At 38.2% G+C, this 20,552-nt stretch overlaps 1 protein-coding gene across 3 annotated transcripts; it reads right to left on the bottom strand.

Moving 5' to 3' along the window:
- Positions 1-1,231: 1,231 nt before the first annotated feature.
- On the bottom strand, positions 1,232-20,014 carry gclm (glutamate-cysteine ligase, modifier subunit). 3 transcript variants are annotated; one of them, XM_062027492.1, is made up of 8 exons: positions 19,872-19,992; positions 19,657-19,805; positions 14,934-14,996; positions 8,556-8,640; positions 5,720-5,776; positions 5,437-5,639; positions 2,485-2,599; positions 1,232-2,416 (listed from the first exon to the last, which is right to left on the bottom strand). In XM_062027492.1, exons 2-8 carry the CDS (start codon positions 19,789-19,791, stop codon positions 2,247-2,249), a joined length of 828 nt encoding a protein of 275 aa, XP_061883476.1. In that variant the 5' UTR covers positions 19,792-19,805; positions 19,872-19,992; the 3' UTR covers positions 1,232-2,246. The 3 variants fall into 3 exon arrangements, with proteins under 3 accessions (XP_061883476.1, XP_061883474.1, XP_061883473.1); XM_062027489.1 differs by having other exon boundaries at positions 1,234-2,416; positions 19,864-20,014; XM_062027490.1 differs by having other exon boundaries at positions 1,233-2,416; positions 19,657-19,945.
- Positions 20,015-20,552: the final 538 nt, after the last annotated feature.

The raw sequence follows: 20,552 nt of genomic DNA, 5'->3' as shown, positions 1-20,552 counted from the left end.
ATAACATAACTAAATTCAAAACCTTTTCTTGAATAAAAAAGAAAGTAAAACAATATGAAAACAGTTACATAGAAACTAGTAATTAATGAAAATGAGTAAAATTAACTGTTAAAGGTTAGTACTATTAGTGGACCAGCAGCACGCACAATCATGTGTGCTTACGGACTGTATTCCTTGCAGACTGTATTGATATATATTGATATATAATGTAGGAAGCAGAATATTAATAACAGAAAGAAACAACCCTTTTGTGTGAATGAGTGTAAATGGGGGAGGGAGGTTTTTTGGGTTGGTGCACTAATTGTAAGTGTATCTTGTGTTTTTTATGTTGATTTACTTTAAAAAATATATATATAAAAAAAAAAAAACCGATACCGAAAATTTTAAAAAACGATACCGATAATTTCCGATATTACATTTTTTAAAGCATTTATCGGCCGATATTATCGGACATCTCTAGTTTGTATGCTTAACTACTTATTATGTTGAAGGGGGCAGGAAATATAAGATTTTCTTCATCCTGTTCCTTGTCAAGCATAGGTGTGTAAATATGTGTTTAGTTGCTAAAGTTTAATTGTCTATTGATCAAAAATGCACATCAATGAAGGAGATAAACAAAACAAAAAAAACATTGTATGCGTTTTTGTTCTAATGCGTTGACGTTGTTGCACTTTATTTCTTTATTGAAAGAAAACTCTATGAAGAGAAAAGTTGTTTTTTAAATGTGGTTACAATGATAAGAAATGAGAAGCTAAAAAAAACACTTTATTGAGCTAAACATTATTTCCGGCAAGATGGCCGCCAAGCTAATGTCACGTGGCTGATGACGTCAGCTGCAAAGCCTCTATAGGCGGAAAAAATTGATGTTATGAGCTAGGGAATATAAAGACTACTTTACCCAGCATGCCACTGTAGTGACGAGCATGCGCAGTGGCCCCGTTAAGCTAAACATTTCTTTATGGGGGAAATGTGATGTTGTGAGCCAGGGAATATAAGGACTACACTACCCAGCATGCCACAGTAATGACGAGCATGCGCAGTAGCCCAGTTGAGTGTTGTATGTAGGCAGCTAAAATGTGAGTAAAGGTTGAGAACTCGGCCAACACGCCTCGTCTTTCGGGGCAAACATCCCGTCCGAAGCTGCTCACGACCACTTCTGACACCATGTGTTGTCTGTCTAATTGTAATAAATGCAGACGAGGCGTGTTGGCTGAGTTCTCAACGTTTACTCACACAGCGCGCTCATAACCACATTTCTAGCTGCCGGCATGGCTACATATAACACTCAACGGGGCCACTGCGCATGCTCGTCACTACTGTGGCATGCTGGGTAGTGTAGTACTTATCTTCCCTAGCTCATAACATCACAGTATGCACGTTTAAAATAAGTTAAGGAAATGCAAAATTGACCATATCACGTTTTAAGCAACAGCACAAGCAATATTTTCTATACACTTTAATAAAGTGATATACAGATATTTTTTACAGTGAATTACAGCATATTTTGGTGTTATTTACCCGATCATGACTTATGATTCATAAATAGAATGTCCTATTAAAAACCCATACATACCACAAGCTTCTAACAACCCTGAAATCCAAATATTACTTGTTACTGGCCGCATAGGCCATCCAATAAGTCAATAAAATGTTAGTTAATATCACAAATAGATTAAATGAGACACTTTAATTTAGATCATTATCTACTTAGTTAAAAAAAATGAGGAATGGAAATGAGCTGCAAAGAAGTTATGTATAACAGAAATACTCAGAAGCAGGCTTGAGAGAGAGCATCGACTGCTGCCAGGCACTTCACATTTGAACAGGGCAAAGATGCTAAAACTGTCTTCCAGGTTACCAGGCATGATTTACTCAGCGAAACTACATTTTCCATGAATATTGTACAAAGTTTGACACGATCCAGATCAGATATACAACAGCTGCGTATTAACAGCACAGATTTTTGTGCAGGATCGTTTATTATCCCGCACACAAGAAACGTGTACCAGAGTTGGATATAGCAGCCTCACTTCATGGACATGTTCTCACTCTTCAAAACGTGATAAAATCAGCAGATAAGTTCATATGAAAAGTGACGGATGCAGCATGAATATCTTCCATTTTTGATCAAAAGTAGTAAAAGAGGATGTAGTTATCTGACAAGTACGGTAAACTGATGTCATGGTTCCTGTTGATAGTCAGCGCCCATGTTTGCATGTGGTACAAACTGATATAGAAAGGCGGCGCTAGAGGTCCGCCTTCCTGGCGCTGAACAGGTAGCCCATGGCCTTGATGATGCCGCGGCTCTTGACGATGACGGAGTAGCGCAGGACCCACTCCAGCCTCCAGTCGCCCGCGCTCAGATGCTGCGTGCCCTCCTGCATGGCCTCCTGGAAGGTGGCGGCGGGCATCAACTCTGCGTGGAGACGGGAGGCGGGAATGAAGCGGTGTGGCGCGGGAAAAAAAGCGAGGGGGGGCGCTCACCGGTGGGATCGTTGTGCGTCAGGAGCTGGATGTCAAACTCCTTGGCGAAGGCGGTGAGGTCGGGGGGCATGACGCAGCAGGAGGCCAGGTTCACTTGGTTGCTGCTGGGCTTCACCTGGTTGCCAAGGAGGCACTCGGTAGTTGACATGCATGATAGTGGCACACTGCGGTGGTACCTCGCTTTTATCGTAGGATTGGCTTTTCAATGACATTTGTTTGCCCCCGGTTTTCATATATCGTCACGTTAATGGTTTGACTGCAAAATAATCCACCATGGGGCCAAAGAAAGTTGCGAGTACCAGCACTTTGATAAAGAAAGGGAGAAATACTATCAAAGGTCTTTTCTCTTCCTTTCTTTGTGCTCATCAAAGTCTTCTCCAACAAGAGTCTTCAATTAAAAATGACTTTAAATGATCAATCAATCAATCAAGGTTTACTTATATAGCCCTAAATCACAAGTGTCTCAAAAGGCTGCACAAACGACATCCTCGGCTCAGATCCCACATCAGGGCATGATCATTTATACATTTCCTTCATCATTTTTATGCATTTGACATTGTTTTCTTCATTCAACTATCCTCTATAAAATGTAATTTTTGACCGCAAAATAATCCACCATGGGGCCAAAGAAAGTTGCGAGTGCCAGCACTTTGATAAAGAAAGGGAGACATACTATCAAAGGTCTTTTCTCTTCCTTTCTTTGTGCTCATCAAAAGTCTTCTCCAACAAGAGTCTTCAATTAAAAATGATTTTAAATGATCAATCAATCAATGTTTACTTATATAGCCCTAAATCACAAGTGTCTCAAAGGGCTGCACAAGCCACAACGACATCCTCGGCTCAGATCCCACATCAGGGCATGATCATTTATACATTTCATTCATCATTTTTATGCATTTGACATTGTTTTCTTCATTCAACTATCCTCTATAAAATGTGATTTTTGACTGCAAAATAATCCACCATGGGGCCAAAGAAAGTTGTGAGTGCCAGCACTTTGATAAAGAAAGGGAGAAATACTATCAAATATCTTTTATCTTCCTTTCTCCGTGCTCATCAAAGTCTTCTCCGACAAGAGTCTTCAATTAAAAATGTGATTTTGACTGCAAAATAATCCACCATGGGGCCAAAGAAAGTTGTGAGTGCCAGCACTTTGATAAAGAAAGGGAGAAATACTATCAAATATCTTTTATCTTCCTTTCTCCGTGCTCATCAAAGTGTTCTCCGACAAGAGTCTTCAATTAAAAATGTGATTTTGACTGCAAAATAATCCACCATCGGGCCAAAGGAAGTTGTGAGTGCCAGCACTTTGATAAAGAGAGGGAGAAATACTATCAAAAGTCTTTTCTCTTTATTTCTCCGTGCTCATCAAAGTCTTCTCCAACAAATCTTCAATTAAAAAATGATTTTAAATGATAATTTATACATTTCATTCATCATTTTTATGCATTTGACATTGTTTTCTTCATTCAACTATCCTCTATAAAATGTGATTTTTGACTACAAAATAATCCACCATGGGGCCAAAGAAAGTTGCGAGTGCCAGCACTTTGATAAAGAAAGGGAGAAATACTATCATATGTCTTTTCTCTTCCTTTCTCTGTGCTTATCAAAGTCTTCTCCAACAAATCTTCATTTAAAAAATGATTTTAAATGATAATTTATACATTTCATTCATCATTTTTATGCATTTGACATTGTTTTCTTCATTCAACTATCCTCTATAAAATGCGATTTTTGACTACAAAATAATCCACCATGGGGCCAAAGAAAGTTGCGAGTGCCAGCACTTTGATAAAGAAAGGGAGAAATACTATCATATGTCTTTTCTCTTCCTTTCTCCGTGCGCATCAAAGTCTTCTCCAACAAGAGTCTTCAATTAAAAATGATTTTAAATGATAATTTATACATTTCATTCATCATTTTTATGCATTTGACATTGTTTTCTTCATGCAACTATCCTCTACAAAATGTGATTTTTGACTGCAAAATAATCCACCATGGGGCCAAAGAAAGTTGCGAGTGCCAGCACTTTGATAAAGAAAGGGAGGAATACTATCAAACTATTTTCTCTTCCTTTCTCCGTGCTCATCAAAGTCTTTTCCAACAAGAGTCTTCAATTAAAAATGATTTTAAATGATAATTTATACATTTCATTCATCATTTTTATGCATTTGACATTGTTTTCTTCATGCAACTATCCTCTACAAAATGTGATTTTTGACTGCAAAATAATCCACCATGGGGCCAAAGAAAGTTGCGAGTGCCAGCACTTTGATAAAGAAAGGGAGGAATACTATCAAACTATTTTCTCTTCCTTTCTCCGTGCTCATCAAAGTCTTCTCCAACAAGAGTCTTCAATTAAAATTATTTTAAATGATAATTTATACATTTCATTCATCATTTATATGCATTGGATATTGTTTTCTTCATTCAACTATCCTCTATAAAATGTGATTTTTGACTGCAAAATAATCCACCATGGGGCCAAAGAAAGTTGCGAGTTCCAGCACTTCGATAAAGAGAGGGAGAAATACTATCACGTCTTCTCTCTTCCTTTCTGCGTGCTTATCAAAGTCTTTTCCAACAAGTCTTCAATTAAAAATGATAATTTATAAATTTCATTTATCATTTTTATGCATCTGACATCGTTTTCTTCATTCAACTATCCTCTATAAAATGTGATTTTGACTGCAAAATAATCCACCGTGGGGCCAAAGAAAGTTGTGACTGCCAGCACTTTGATAAAGAAAGGGAGAAATACTATCAAACTATTTTCTCTTCCTTTCTCCGTGCTCATCAAAGTCTTCTCCAACAAGAGTCTTCAATTAAAAATGATTTTAAATGATCAATCAATGTTTACTTATACAGCCCTAAATCACAAGTGTCTCAAAGGGCTGCACAACTAAGGACATGTTGAGGAAAAGGTTGAGTTTTTCCCGATAGTGGTACCTGAGCCCAGTTGTAGAGCTGCTCCAGCAGGTCTTTGTCCAGGTCTGCGGTGCCGATGGCGGCGATCCTCTGACTGCGGACCAGAGCCTCCAGCTCCTCCCACGCCGGCTGGAGGGGAGCCAAGGTGCGGTTGTCGGCGCCCAGGAGGCCGCGTGGTGCGATGATGACGGAGTCCAGCTGGGACACGGCCAGCGTCTGACAGGCTGGAGAGGAGACGGAGAGACGTTCAGTTTGAGTACGACCACGTACCTTTTTTATTGAAACCAAGAGTCCTGTGACGTACCCATGTCTACTGCGTCTCTGATGGACGACTGATCCGATTCAAACAGGAAGAATTTGGCTGCACAAACAGAGAAAATATTTACTCCATTTTTTTAACCATCACAACTTTGAAACGTACAAATATTACAAAGATCTTTTGGATACACTTTTTAATTGGAGTTGTCCAATTCTAACACACGTATGGATGATTTTCATGTTGTCTATTACCATTATTGCTATGTTGTCTATTACCATTATTGCTATGTTGTCTATTACCATTATTGCTATGTTGCCTATTACCATTATTGCTATGTTGTCTATCACCATTATTGCTATGTTGTCTATCACCATTATTGCTATGTTGTCTATCACCATTATTGCTATGTTGTCTATTACCATTATTGCTATGTTGTCTATTACCATTATTGCTATGTTGTCTATCACCATTATTGCTATGTTGTCTATTACCACTATTGCTATGTTGTCTATTACCATTATTGCTATGTTGTCTATTACCATTATTGCTATGTTGTCTATTACCATTATTGCTATGTTGTCTATTACCATTATTGCTATGTTGTCTATCACCATTATTGCTATGTTGTCTATCACCATTATTGCTATGTTGTCTATCACCATTATTGCTATGTTGTCTATCACCATTATTGCTATGTTGTCTATTACCATTATTGCTATGTTGTCTATTACCATTATTGCTATGTTGTCTATTACCATTATTGCTATGTTGTCTATTACCATTATTGCTATGTTGTCTATTACCATTATTGCTATGTTGTCTATCACCATTATTGCTATGTTGTCTATCACCATTATTGCTATGTTGTCTATCACCATTATTGCTATGTTGTCTATCACCATTATTGCTATGTTGTCTATTACCATTATTGCTACGTTGTCTATTACCATTATTGCTATGTTGTCTATCACTATTATTGCTATGTTGTCTATCACCATTATTGCTATGTTGTCTATTACCATTATTGCTATGTTGTCTATTACCATTATTGCTATGTTGTCTATCACCATTATTGCTATATTGTCTATTACCATTATTGCTATGTTGTCTATCACTATTATTGCTATGTTGTCTATCACCATTATTGCTATGTTGTCTATCACCATTATTGCTATGTTGTCTATCACCATTATTGCTATGTTGTCTATTACCATTATTGCTATGTTGTCTATTACCATTATTGCTATGTTGTCTATCACCATTATTGCTGTTGTCTATTACCATTATTGCTACGTTGTCTATTACCATTATTGCTATGTTGTCTATCACTATTATTGCTATGTTGTCTATCACCATTATTGCTATGTTGTCTATCACCATTATTGCTATGTTGTCTATCACCATTATTGCTATGTTGTCTATTACCATTATTGCTATGTTGTCTATCACCATTATTGCTATGCTGTCTATTACCATTATTGCTATGTTGTCTATTACCATTATTGCTATGTTGTCTATCACCATTATTGCTATGTTGTCTATTACCATTGTTGGTATATTCATTATTCCTACATTGTTGATACAAATGATTGTTACAGTGTAATAATTATTGTTACCTGTGGTAATGCCACTATGATACAACATGTGTATTATAATCCTTGAACAAAGTAAGAGTGAAACTCATGTGAATAATCACTGAATGGAGAACTGGGGGTGGGATTAAATAAATGATCTTCTTCCCACTCCCTTTCAGGCAAAACTGGACAATCATGAATTACATACCATACATTACCTTTTGCACTACATTCATTTATATTATTATGTGTTGTCAACTTTGTACTTTTTTATGTTATTTCCTGAAATAAATAAACAAATGAAAAAAAGAAAAAGAAAAATATGTACACATTTAGCTGTAAACATCTGCTGCACAGTATGTGTGTTGGGGTCCCTTAAACCACTAATACCAAAAGTCACAGCGTCCGATAGAGTTCTAAAAACATTATGAGAAACCACCTCAAAAAACCAGAATGGAATTTTACAGTTTTTTTACTGAATGGGACACCCGAAATGTACGTGAAAATAAAGAAAGTGGGATTTAGAATATTAACTATGAACAATAAAAGACTGAATATTAACAACATATGAACGTCGCTTCTCTTTTACTTCTCAGACCAGCTCCTCCATAGTTTTGTATATTTTACAATCAAGCAAAACACAACAAAAATGTAAAAAACAGACAAAATATGAATGCAAAGTGTAATAAAAAAATCACTTTTATGCAGAACTTTGTTGTAAAAATCTGTTTCGGGCACACGTTTCAGGCTGGCTGCTCTGAAAACAAACCCCGCCCACTCTGCTTTGTTCCTGGTCTGAGCTGCTGTGACGTAGATTAGCGTAATAACTCCTATAACACCCAAAAGCGCAGATTTTAACCATTGAAATACTTTGTATAGTTCAAGACTTACGGTCATTTAAAAACAGCACTGCACATCATAATGGCGGCTGCAGTTTTGATGTTAAAGGTCTAAAAAAATAACGTAGAACGTCCAGCGGGCCGGATTGAAAATCTTAACGGGCCGCATGTGGCCCACGGGCTGTATTTTGCCCAAGTCTGGACTACAATGGCGGGTGAATTTATACCACATGGATAATCTGCTGACGTCACCAAAGGGGAAAATTCCAAACGGCTCGTATGAAGGAAGGCAAGAATGTTTTATAAATATCTTCGCAACGCTTCCACGGTTTGATTTCACATTTTCGGGACAGATCACAAATAAACACAAGCAGGGACCACGAGGTAAGAAAATCTGGTACCTCAAATGACTCGTAAATTGAGGTACTCGTGTGTATTGTCAAGTGCTGGCTCACTAGCAGTACATACCGGACACCTTAAGCTCCTCCCTCTCCTCGGGTGCGATCGCGTCCGCTGCCAGCGGGATGTTGCAGTCCAGCGTGTCTGGGAGGTTCTAAACCACAAGAAAAGCAAGTTTGGTTTCTTTGTCACCTTCTAGCAAGACATGCTTTGAGAAGATACACAAAAAAAAATATCCGGATATTTAACAAGTTAAATATTATTTGTGTACTTTTACAAACCCCGTTTCCATATGACTTGGGAAATTGTGTTAGATGTAAATATAAACGAAATACAATGATTTGCAAGTCATTTTCAACCCATATTCAGTTGAATATGCTACAAAGACAACATATTTGATGTTCAAACTGATAAACATTTTTTTTGTGTGCAAATAATCATTAACTTTAGAATTTGATGCCAGCAACACGTGACAAAGAAGTTGGGAAAGGTGGCAATAAATACTGATAAAGTTGAGGAATGCTCATCAAACACTTATTTGGAACATCCCACAGCTGAACAGGCAAATTGGGAACAGGTGGGTGCCATGATTGGGTATAAAAGTAGATTCCATGAAATGCTCAGTCATTCACAAACAAGGATGGGGCGAGGGTCACCACTTCGTCAACAAGTGCGTGAGCAAATTGTTGAACAGTTTAAGAAAAACCTTTCTCAACCAGCTATTGCAAGGAATTTAGGGATTTGACCATCTACGCTCCGTAATATCCTCAAAGGGTTCAGAGAATCTGGAGAAATCACTGCACGTAAGCAGCTAAGCCCGTGACCTTCCATCCCTCAGGCTGTACTGCATCAACAAGCGACATCAGTGTGTAAAGGATATCACCACATAGGCTCAGGAACACTTCAGAAACCCACTGTCAGTAACTACAGTTGGTCGCTACATCTGTAAGTGCAAGTTAAAACTCTCCTATGCAAGGCGAAAACCATTTATCGACAACACCCAGAAACGCCGTCGGCTTCGCTGGGCCCGAGCTCATCTAAGATGGACTGATACAAAGTGGAAAAGTGTTCTGTGGTCTGACGAGTCCACATTTTAAATTGTTTTTGGAAACTGTGGACGTCGTGTCCTCCGGACCGAAGAGGAAAAGAACCATCCAGATTGTTATAGGCGCAAAGTGTAAAAGCCAGCATGTGTGATGGTATGGGGGTGTATTAGTGCCCAAGACATGAGTAACTTACACATCTGTGAAGGCACCATTAATGCTGAAAGGTACATACAGGTTTTGGAGCAACATATGTTGCCATCCAAGCAACTTTACGATGGACGCCCCTGCTTATTTCAGCAAGACAATGCCAAGCCACGTGTTACATCAACGTGGCTTCATAGTAAAAGAGTGTGGGTACTAGACTGGCCTGCCTGTAGTCCAGACCTGTCTCCCATTGAAAATGTGTGGTGCATTATGAAGCCTAAAATAGCACAAGGGAGACCCCCGGACTGTTGAACAACTTAAGCTGTACATCAAGCAAGAATGGGAAAGAATTCCACCTGAGAAGCTTCAAAAATGTGTCTCCTCAGTTCCCAAACCTTTACTGAGTGTTGTTAAAAGGAAAGGCCATGCAACACAGTGGTGAACATGCCCTTTCCCAACTACTTTGGCACGTGTTGCAGCCATGAATTTCTAAGTTAATTATTATTTGCAAAAAAAAAACAAAGTTTATGAGTTTGAACATCAAATATGTTGTCTTTGTGGTGCATTCAACTGAATATGGGTTGAAAATGATTTGCAAATCATTGTATTCCGTTTATATTTACATCTAACACAATTTCCCAACTTATATGGAAACAGGGTTTGTACAAAGTATTTGCTACTTAAGTACATCGAGGCGTGTGTCAACATTGCGCCAAAGATAAAAGAGTGGCGGGAGGTGAAAGTTTAGAAGCTGTTTAGCCGAGGTCAGCGAGATAATAAAGCCGGGGTGTGTCCTTCCCTTACCGGATCGTTATCTCCAAGTGTCAGTAGAAGACTGAAACAAGGACTATGTTTACAATGCAGGCCAAATTGGATTTTTTTCCAGCTGGCTGTTTGCTCTGCAAGTAAAATGTGATCTTGGTATTTTTTATTTTTTTGTCATGAAAAAATACAATCATGTGTGCTTATGGACTGTATCCTTGCAGACTGTATTGATCTATATTGATATATAATGTAGGAACCAGAATATTAATAACAGAAAGAAACAACCCTTTTGTGCGAATGAGTGTGAATGAGTATACATGGGGGAGGGAGGTTTTTTGGGTTGGTCCACTAATTGTAAGTGTATCTTGTGTTTTTTATGTTGATTTAATAAAAAATAAAAAATAAAAAAAGTTTTTAAATTTCTTGTGGGGCCAATCGATCCACGGCCCGGTGGTTGGGGACCACTGCTTTAGAGGGTTAAAAAAATATAATGCAGGGTCTTAGCCATAGGGCCAAAGCCCATTGTTGGGCTGCCAAAAAATATCTGTTTCTCAGCTGTGGTTCTTATGAGCTGCAGCGGTACTCAGTTTTAATACACTTTTCCACCACTTGTGGCAGTAATGACAATATCAAACAAACAGAAGAAGTCTGGAGGAACAGTCATAGGGAAATTTCTTAAGCGCAAAAATGAGGACTAAATTAATGATTAATTTAGTTTATTTTAACGCAACATAATTGTAAGTACATTTATTTATGAGTCCCCTCTCATGCAGTATATTTGCTTAGTGCTTATTTTTCTAATCAGCCTGACCTAAGCCTAAGGTTTGTGTTAAATAAATCATCTTTGTGATTGACACGTTTTATATCATTTGACAAGGTTGTAAACTGTAAGTAAACCCACTTCAAGAGTAAGATTACTGATTCCTTGTTAATATTTGAGTGGGCCTCACGCCCCTCTGTAGTGGAAAAGTTGGGCCTTAAGCTCAAAAAGCTTCAGAGCCCCTGATATAATGTATGAATGGATGGATATATCCATCCATTCATTTTCTACCGCTTGTCCCTCTCGGGGTCACGGGGGTATATTAATGTCATATATTTGGGAATGTTCTAATCTTTTTATGGCTGTTGAGTAGAGGGGACACGGACATCAGCTTTATTTTTCAACTCACTTACGTAAACAACTTACGCAATGGACGCCACATAAGCAAACAGCGTCAATTCAAGTCTTTCCACAATCTCTATTTCTTTGGAATCAAAATATATATTTTTATATCATATATAGCCTATTATTTGCGCAGTATTTACTAGTGATACACCAACAAATTTGGCCGCCGAAAAAAAGAAACCGGATGTGATGACGTAGGGCTGGGCGATATATGGAATATACTCAATTTATCGCGGGTTTGTCTCTGTGCGATATAGAAAATGACTATATCGAGATATTCGAGTATACGTTCTCACGCAGTTGCTTTTAGCTGCGGGCATTATGGGGTCCATCGTCTGGCGGTGGTTTGGCTTCAAGCGGGAAGATGTTGAACAGACTACCATAATATGTCAAGTATGCTGCAAAAGCGTTGCTACAAAAAGTAGCAGCACTGCTAATATGTAGCATCATCTGAAAAGTCACCCGCTACAGAATGAAGAGTGCTTGAAACTCCGCATGTCAACATCTCGGGCCGGTGCCACACCCACAAAATGCCCAAGCAACCAGCACTGACCCAATTGAGCCTGGCGTCTTCCATTTCCACATCAACACCGTATGAAAAAAATAGTCAACAACAGAAGGAGATAATGTCCGCAGGAACCTACCACATAGCGAAGGACGTACACTATTTGATTTCATATTATGCAGCTCATTTTTATTTGACAGTTATTGAAATATCTTGTGTGACATCATGCACAAAAGTGCACTTTATTTGTTTTAAACTATTGTAGTGGTGTTCTGTACAAAAGGTGCACTTTAATTTAGTGTTGTTTTGATATGTCACAGTGTTTCCCACACATTCATTTATTTGTGGCGGCCCGCCACGAAAGAATTACGTCCGCTACAAATTTTAAAAAATAAATAAAAATAAAAATAAATATATATATATTTTTTTTATTTTTTTGTCCTGTCCAGCTTCTCAGGCAAATCATACAGTTAAAGTAGATGCCCATATCGGCTGTTCAGATTTACTTTACAAAAGAGAAGTGTAGGATACTTCTCTTGTTGCCTTATTTGTATTTGACCACTACTGTTTTCTGTTTATTTGTTACTGACTGTGGCAGGACACCTCTGCCTCTGTTTCACTTTATGTTGCTGGTAAATAATATGGTTGTAGTAGTAGGCTAAAGTTAAATTATTTACTTTGCACTAATTAAAGGGGCAGAGCTTTAAGAGACATTTTAGCTTTTATATTTTATAAGATATATTTTTTGTAAGAACCACAATTAATAAATATATTTCAGTGAATAACTTATTGTTCAAATCTGTATATAAATATGTACATACAGTGTTGTAATTATATTGTAAAATGGATGGATGGATGGATGGATGGACGTTTAAAACAAAACTGTTACTATTAATTAGTAAGTATACATTTTTTGAGCCTTTTTAGAGAAAATCATATCATTGTAGTAAATTATGCAAATTACTCGATGATGTCATGGTGACCACGCCCATAGCCACGCCCACACCGCCACAGGTATCTTGGCAGTTTATGGGAAACACTGTGTCATCTTAGTGACATCATGCACAAAAGTGCACTAATAGCTTGTTTTAAAATGTCTCTGACAATCTTGCACTTTCTGTTTTGGAAATAACGTGAATGTTTGTGCCACTGCTTAATAAATAAAGTTTTGGTAAATTTACTTAGTTGTGATTTCCCTCTCTGCATGAAAGTTTGATAGTAGCATATATTACTGCAGTATGAAGAAGAATGTTTTAATGTAGACACATAGAATCATCATACTGCTGTGATTATATGCATAAAGTGTTCATTCAAGGCTTAGGCAAAATATCGAGATATACACTACTGTTCAAAAGTTTGGGGTCACCCAAACAATTTTGTGAAATAGCCTTAATTTCTAAGAACAAGAATAGTCTGTCGAGTTTCAGATGAAAGTTCTCTTTTTCTGGCCATTTTGAGCGTTTAATTGACCCCACAAATGTGATGCTCCAGAAACTCAATCTGCTCAAAGGAAGGTCCGTTTTGTAGCTTCTGTAACGAGCTAAACTGTCTTCAGATGTGTGAACGTGATTGCACAAGGGTTTTCTAATCATCAATTAGCCTTCTGAGCCAATGAGCAAACACATTGTACCATTAGAACACTGCAGTGATAGTTGCTGGAAATGGGCCTCTATACACCTATGTAGATATTGCACCAAAAACCAGACATTTGCAGCTAGAATAGTCATTTACCACATTAGCAATGTATAGAGTGTATTTCTTTAAAGTTAAGACTAGTTTAAAGTTATCTTCATTGAAAAGTACAGTGCTTTTCCTTCAAAAATAAGGACATTTCAATGTGACCCCAAACTTTTGAACGGTAGTGTATATCGTGTATCGTGACATGGCCTAAAAATATTGAGATATTAATAAAAGGCCATATCGCCCAGCCGTAACAGCCATAAAAAGATTAAAATCCTCCCAAATATATTACACTATATTAGGGCTGCAACTAACAATTAATTTGATAGTCGATTAATTTGTCGATTATTACTTCGATTAATCGATTAATAATCGGATAAAAGAGACAAACTACATTTCTGTCCTTTCCAGTATTTTATTGAAAAAACCCAGCATACTGGCACCATACTTATTTTGAATATTGTTTCTCAGCTGTTTGTACATGTTGCAGTTTATAAATAAAGGTTTATTTAAAAAAATAAAAAATAAAAAAGCCTCTGTGCATGCGCATAGCATAGATCCAACGAATCGATGACTAAATTAATCGGCAACTATTTTTATAATCGATTTTAATCGATTTAATCGATTAGTTGTTGCAGCCCTACACTATATATAACCATTCTTACATTATATTACTTTAAACGATTTTCACGTAAAAAAAAAATTAAAAAAAATTAGGATGTGGTGATTTATTTTATTTTGTAGTCATAGCTACTTCCTTGTTCATTTACGGAATGCGGTCAACTTCCTTTGTTTGGATTTAGAAAAAAAAAACAAATTTGGGCGACTTTGGCCTGCAGTGTAAACGTAGTCCCTGACGTGGCCCAGACCTGATGCAAAAAGATCAGATGAGATGCACTTTGGAGCGTTAAGACTGGTTTAAAAAAACAATCTGAGGGCAAAAAAAATGAGATTTGGTGTGCAGTGTAAACAGATGTGAATCATCCCATCCCCCCCAGTGACAGACTTCTGCCGCTGCATGAACATTGGCCCTGACGGATCCTTTGAAGTCAGTCACATTAGCGGCGTTGGAATCCTGAGTGGACGCTTCAACTAAACACAGCCTGGCCTTTCAAACCAGACTCTGCCCGAGGTGGCCTTACCTCCGTCGGGGGTTGTATCGTGGAGACCCAGCTGCTCAGTGTCGCTTGGATGCACTCCTGGAGCTGGAGAAGATCAAGGAAGGTCAAGTTAGCACACAAAGCTGACATTTCCTCAACTGGACGCCAAGAATGTATTAATGTGCCACGCTTCCAAATGTAACATCTGGACCACATGTGGCTTCACTAGTACTGTACACCTACCTTCCACATTTGAATCGACGCGGTACCGTTTCCTGGTACCTTGGAGTCGATACCAGTACTAAACTGCATGTTAAAATAAAAATATAAAATAGCTGATAATAATAACTGTGCCGTCCAGTTCAGTGTTCGTACACCTTTTCCATGGCCAAATTCAAGCACTTTTTAAGGACTTTCATGATCAATTTTCCAGTTTTTCCAGTACCCTTCAAAAGGCAAAAACCAGTGTGAATCAATCCACAGCCTTGTTGTTTGGGGTCACCAAATGCTGTCTGTAGGAAATATAGGGAAAAGTCTGCTAAAACCTAACATTGAACCAGCAGTTATCATTAACTGAATGGGGCATAGAAAATGAAGCAGTGTGACTATTCAATGTCATCCGTGTTTGCAAACGTGTCTCCATTTGTGTTGTTTTTCACATTGCTTTTTTTCTTTTTCTTACTTACAGCACTCGATGACATCGAACAGCAAGGATTGATTCACAGCGTATTTGTGCTTGTAAACTGCATAATGTGATATAAATACACGCACCCTCAAAATGTCAATTTCACTCATTTATTACCAAAACTGTTCCACATTAATATAAGGGTAATAAATTAAAGGAACATATTTAGTTTGTTTCACAACACCTCAGTCACCTTTCATTAAGCATATCTAGCCTTATAACCGTGGCTATGATAACAAATGAGTTTTACACCCCTGCTCTAAGACTTATCAGGTCGGTAGTGCCTTCTTCACTCACGCTTTAAAAACCAACCCACACTTTGATTAAACATGATGGTAAAAAGAAGTTCGGTGTGCATACTGAACTGTAAAAATGGCGTAGCTAGCATCATTTCCTTTGCAGGCACCTCACTAAGTAATTAGCAGGACATTAACACAATACAAGCATATAATAACCCGTTTCATGTCTTCCTTGAACGCTATTCCCCGCACCTGCTTTGTTCTCGCAATCAATACTATTTAAGTTGTGCGGACGCTATCCTTCTTTGTGGGGACATTGTTGATTTGCTTTTGCAGGAAAATGTGGATATACTTTGTGGACGCCGTCTGCTCCACACGCTGTAAGTCTTTGCTGTCGTCCAGCATTCTGTTTTTGTTTACTTTTGCAGCCAGTTCAGTTTTAGTTTCGTTTTGCATAGCCTCCCTAAGCTTCAATGTCTTGTCTTAGCGGCACTCGCCTTTTATTTATTTTTGTTTTTTAAGTGTTAGATACCTTTAGACCTACACACTACCTCTCGCATATTTTGATCACGACAAACCATGTTCCCGACATCTACAAAGCGATTAGCTACCTGCTGCCACCTACTGATATGGAAGAGTATTACACGGTTACTCTGCCGAGCTCTAGACAGCACAGACACTCAACAAAGGCACATTTGCGGATTATAATTACTCGTTTGCGAAAAATATTTTTTACCCAAATAGGTGAAACTACATAATCTGGTTGAAAAACACTGAATTAAGTATCGTTTATGACAACCTTTTTCCAAAACACAATATAGAATAGGACAGTGTTTTTCAACCAGTGTGCCGTGAGATACAGTCTGGTGTGCCGTGGGAGATTATCTAAGTTCACCTATTTGGGTTAAAAATATTTTTTGCAAACCAGTAATTATAGTCTGCAAATGATGTGTTGTTGTTGAGTGTCGGTGCTGTCTAGAGCTCGGCAGAGTAACCGTGTAATACTCTTCCATATCAGTAGGTGGCAGCAGGTAGCTAATTGCTTTGTAGATGTCGGAAACAGCGGGAGGCAGCGTGCAGGTAAAAAGGTGTCGAATGCTTAAACCAAAAATAAACAAAAAGTGAGTGCCCCTAAGAAAAGGCATTGAAGCTTAGGGAAGGCTATGCAGAACGAAACTAAAACTGAACTGGCTACAAAGTAAACAAAAACAGAATGCTGGACGACAGCAAAGACTTACTGTGGAGCCAAGACGGCGTCCACAATGTACATTCGAACATGACATGACAATCAACAATGTCCCCGCAAAGAAGGATAAAAACAACTGAAATATTCTTGATTGCTAAAACAAAGTAGATGCGGGAAATATCGCTCAAAGGAAGACATGAAACTGCTACAGGAAAATACCAACAAAAGAGGAAAAGCCACCAAAACAGGAGCGCAAGACAAGAACTAAAACACTTCACACGGGAAAACAGCAAAAAACTCCAAATAAGTCTGGGTGTGATGTGACAGGTGGTGACAGTACATCTACTTTGAGACAAGAGCTATAGTCACGCATGCGTGGTTATGCTTTAGAGTCATATCCAACAATTGCGACGACTTTTTACTGTCAACTTAGTTTCGTTTTTTTAATGATTTCTGCTGGTGGTGTGCCTCTGCATTTTTTCAACACAAAAAATGTGTTGAAAAACACTGCTCTACATACCAATTTTCAGCACTTTTGTGTGGGTTTATTTGGTAATCAATGTTAATTTGTCTAATAATAACACAATCTTAATTGTTTTTATACAACATTTAATACACTTTTATTATTTACTATTATTATTATTTACTATTATACCATTTATTATTATTATTATTTGTATTTATGTATTTATTACACTGCATTTATTCAACATTTAAAGGCCTACTGAAAGCCACTACTAGCGACCACGCAGTCTGATAGTTTATATATCAATGATGAAATCTTAACATTGCAACACATGCCAATACGGCCGGGTTAACTTATAAAGTGCAATTTTAAATTTCCCGGGGAACTTCCGGTTGAAAACGTCTATGTATGATGATGTTTGCGCGTGACGTCAATGGTTGAAACAGAAGTATTCGGACACATTGTATCTCAATACAAACAGCTCTGTTTTCATCACAAAATTCCACAGTATTCTGGACATCTGTGTTGAATCTTTTGCAATTTGTTTAATGAACAATGAAGACTGCAAAGAAGAAAGCTGTAGGTGGGATCGGTGTATTAGCGGCTGGCTGCAGCAACACAACCAGGAGGACTTTGACTTGGATAGCAGACGCGCTATCCGACGCTAGCCGCCGACCGCATCGATGATCGGGTGAAGTCCTTCATCGCGCCGTCGATCGCTGGAACGCAGGTGAGCACGGGTGTTGATGAGCAGATGAGGGCTGGCGTAGGTGGATAGCTAATGTTTTTAGCATAGCTCTGTCGAGGTCCCGTAGCTAAGTTAGCTTCAATGGCGTCGTTAGCAACAGCATTGCTAGGCTTCGTCCGGCGGTACAGCATTAACCGTGTGGTTACAGGTCCAGAGTTTGGTAGTATTGTTGATTTTCAGTCTATCCTTCCAGTCAGGGGCTTATTTATTTTGTTTCTATCTGCATTTAAGCACGATGCTATCACGTTAGCTCCGTAGCTAAAGTGCTTCACCGATGAATTGTCATGGAGATAAAAGTCACTGTGAATGTCCATTTCGCGTTCTCGACTCTCATTTTCAAGAGGATATAGTATCCGAAAGGTGGTTTAAAATACAAATCCGTGATCCACAATAGAAAAAGGAGAAAGTGTGGAATCCAATGAGCCCTTGTACCTAAGTTACGGTCAGAGCGAAAAAAGATGCGTCCTGCACTACACTCTAGTCCTTCACTCTCACGTTCCTCATCCACAAATCTTTCATCCTCGCTCAAATTAATGGGGTAATTGTCGCTTTCTCAGTCTCGCTTCTGGTGTAAACAATGGGGAAATGTCAGGAGCCCTTCAACCCGCGACGTCACGCTACTTCCGGTACAGGCAAGGCTTTTTTTTATCAGCGACCAAAAGTTGCGAACTTTATCGTCGATGTTCTCTACTAAATCCTTTCAGCAAAAACATGGCAATATCGCGAAATGATCAAGTATGACACATAGAAATGGATCTGCTATCCCCGTTTAAATAAGAACATTTCATTTCAGTAGGCCTTTAAGAGATATTCCTGGCTCTGAAATTGCTCATTGCTATTTTGATGTTTTTGTGCATTATTTGTTGCCGTCATCATTAAACGAACAGGTTAATCATCAGTTACTCAGTACTTGAGTAGGTTTTTCACAACACACTTTTTACTTTTACTCAAGTAAATATTTGGGTGACGACTCCTTACTTTTACTTGAGTAATAAATTCTCTAAAGTAACAGTACTCTTGCTTGAGTACAATTTCTGGCTACTCTGAATAGGAGATATAACAGGATAACGCATACATTAATCATTTGTTTTCCAAACGGTTACAAAAAAAGTGGGACCCCATACATTTACTGTGGGACCCCATTTTTATGACTTGATGGGGTCCCCCCTGGGACCCCATTTTGAAAATTCCTAGCGCCAACACTGAATAACATATACAAAACAAAGAAATATGCAAGTACTACATTGTGTACCACAGAGTGAGTTATCGACGTGGTTGTTGTAGGAAAAGTCGACATACATGTTTCCAAACTTCATCCAGCCATTGTTGCCCTGTCACGTGACTCCTCCCCTTCAGGTGTTAGTTAGACAACCTACGCCGCTCGCTCATTAATTAAACATGTATTTACTAACCTCACGTCGACGGTAATAAATAAGTTTACCTCCTCGCTGGGAGAGCACGGACATTTCTTTTTCAGGCGAGTTCTGTTGACGAGGTTTCCAGTGTGGAGCCTCAAGGTCTTCGCGTGGCTCAGCAACATCTTCTTGGCCTCCGTGTTCGGGTTGGGGGGATCCATGTGTCGTTATTCGCCTTCAGGGAGTTACACAATAAACAAAAAATAGGTGAAGAACCGCGGCAACAAACTCACGTTCTTGCCTTCGCTGCCGGTTGAAGAAAGTGGCGCCGTCAGGATGACTTGCTGCTTCTGTCATGGAGGTCGGAGGTAAACGCCGGCAACGACACGCCCCCTGGATAATGGCAACATTTTTCCTTTTTTTAATTATAAATAAAAAATGAAAATGTTCCATCACACTTGAAGTGAAATCATGTCAACATTGCTTTTCTTAATGTATTTATTTTTTATAATTATTTGTAATTTCAACCGAAGGCGGGTCCTGGGAAAAATCCGGAAGCGGAAGTTCCGTACGTTGAACCAATCGAAGCCCGCCCCTTTTAAGATTTTTTTTTTTTAAACACTTTATTTATAAAAGTGGACAATTTTACAAAGCACCTTACAAAGTAAACATATTGCATAAGAAACACACAGTTTCCGCCATTAAAAAGATGAAAATACCCCAATGGTAAGTCGTAACCATGAGATAAGAAAGTCGAAATTATGAGATAAAGTCGGAATTAGGAGATAAAAAGTCAAAAGTATAAAATGAAAAGTCGTAATAATTGCTACTTTTTAAACTTTTTATCATAATTAATTGCAATTTTTTTAATCTTATAATTTTTACTTCATCTAATTATTTCATATTTATGACTTTTTTCTCATGATTATGACTATTTCATAATTATGATTTTTTTTAAACTTCAATCAATCAATCAATCAAT

This window comes from Entelurus aequoreus, linkage group LG19 (genome assembly GCF_033978785.1).
Source record: "Entelurus aequoreus isolate RoL-2023_Sb linkage group LG19, RoL_Eaeq_v1.1, whole genome shotgun sequence".
Taxonomy (NCBI): domain Eukaryota; kingdom Metazoa; phylum Chordata; class Actinopteri; order Syngnathiformes; family Syngnathidae; genus Entelurus; species Entelurus aequoreus.
The sequence above is the reverse complement of the archived record's forward strand: the minus strand, read 5'-3'. Positions and strand labels throughout refer to the sequence as shown.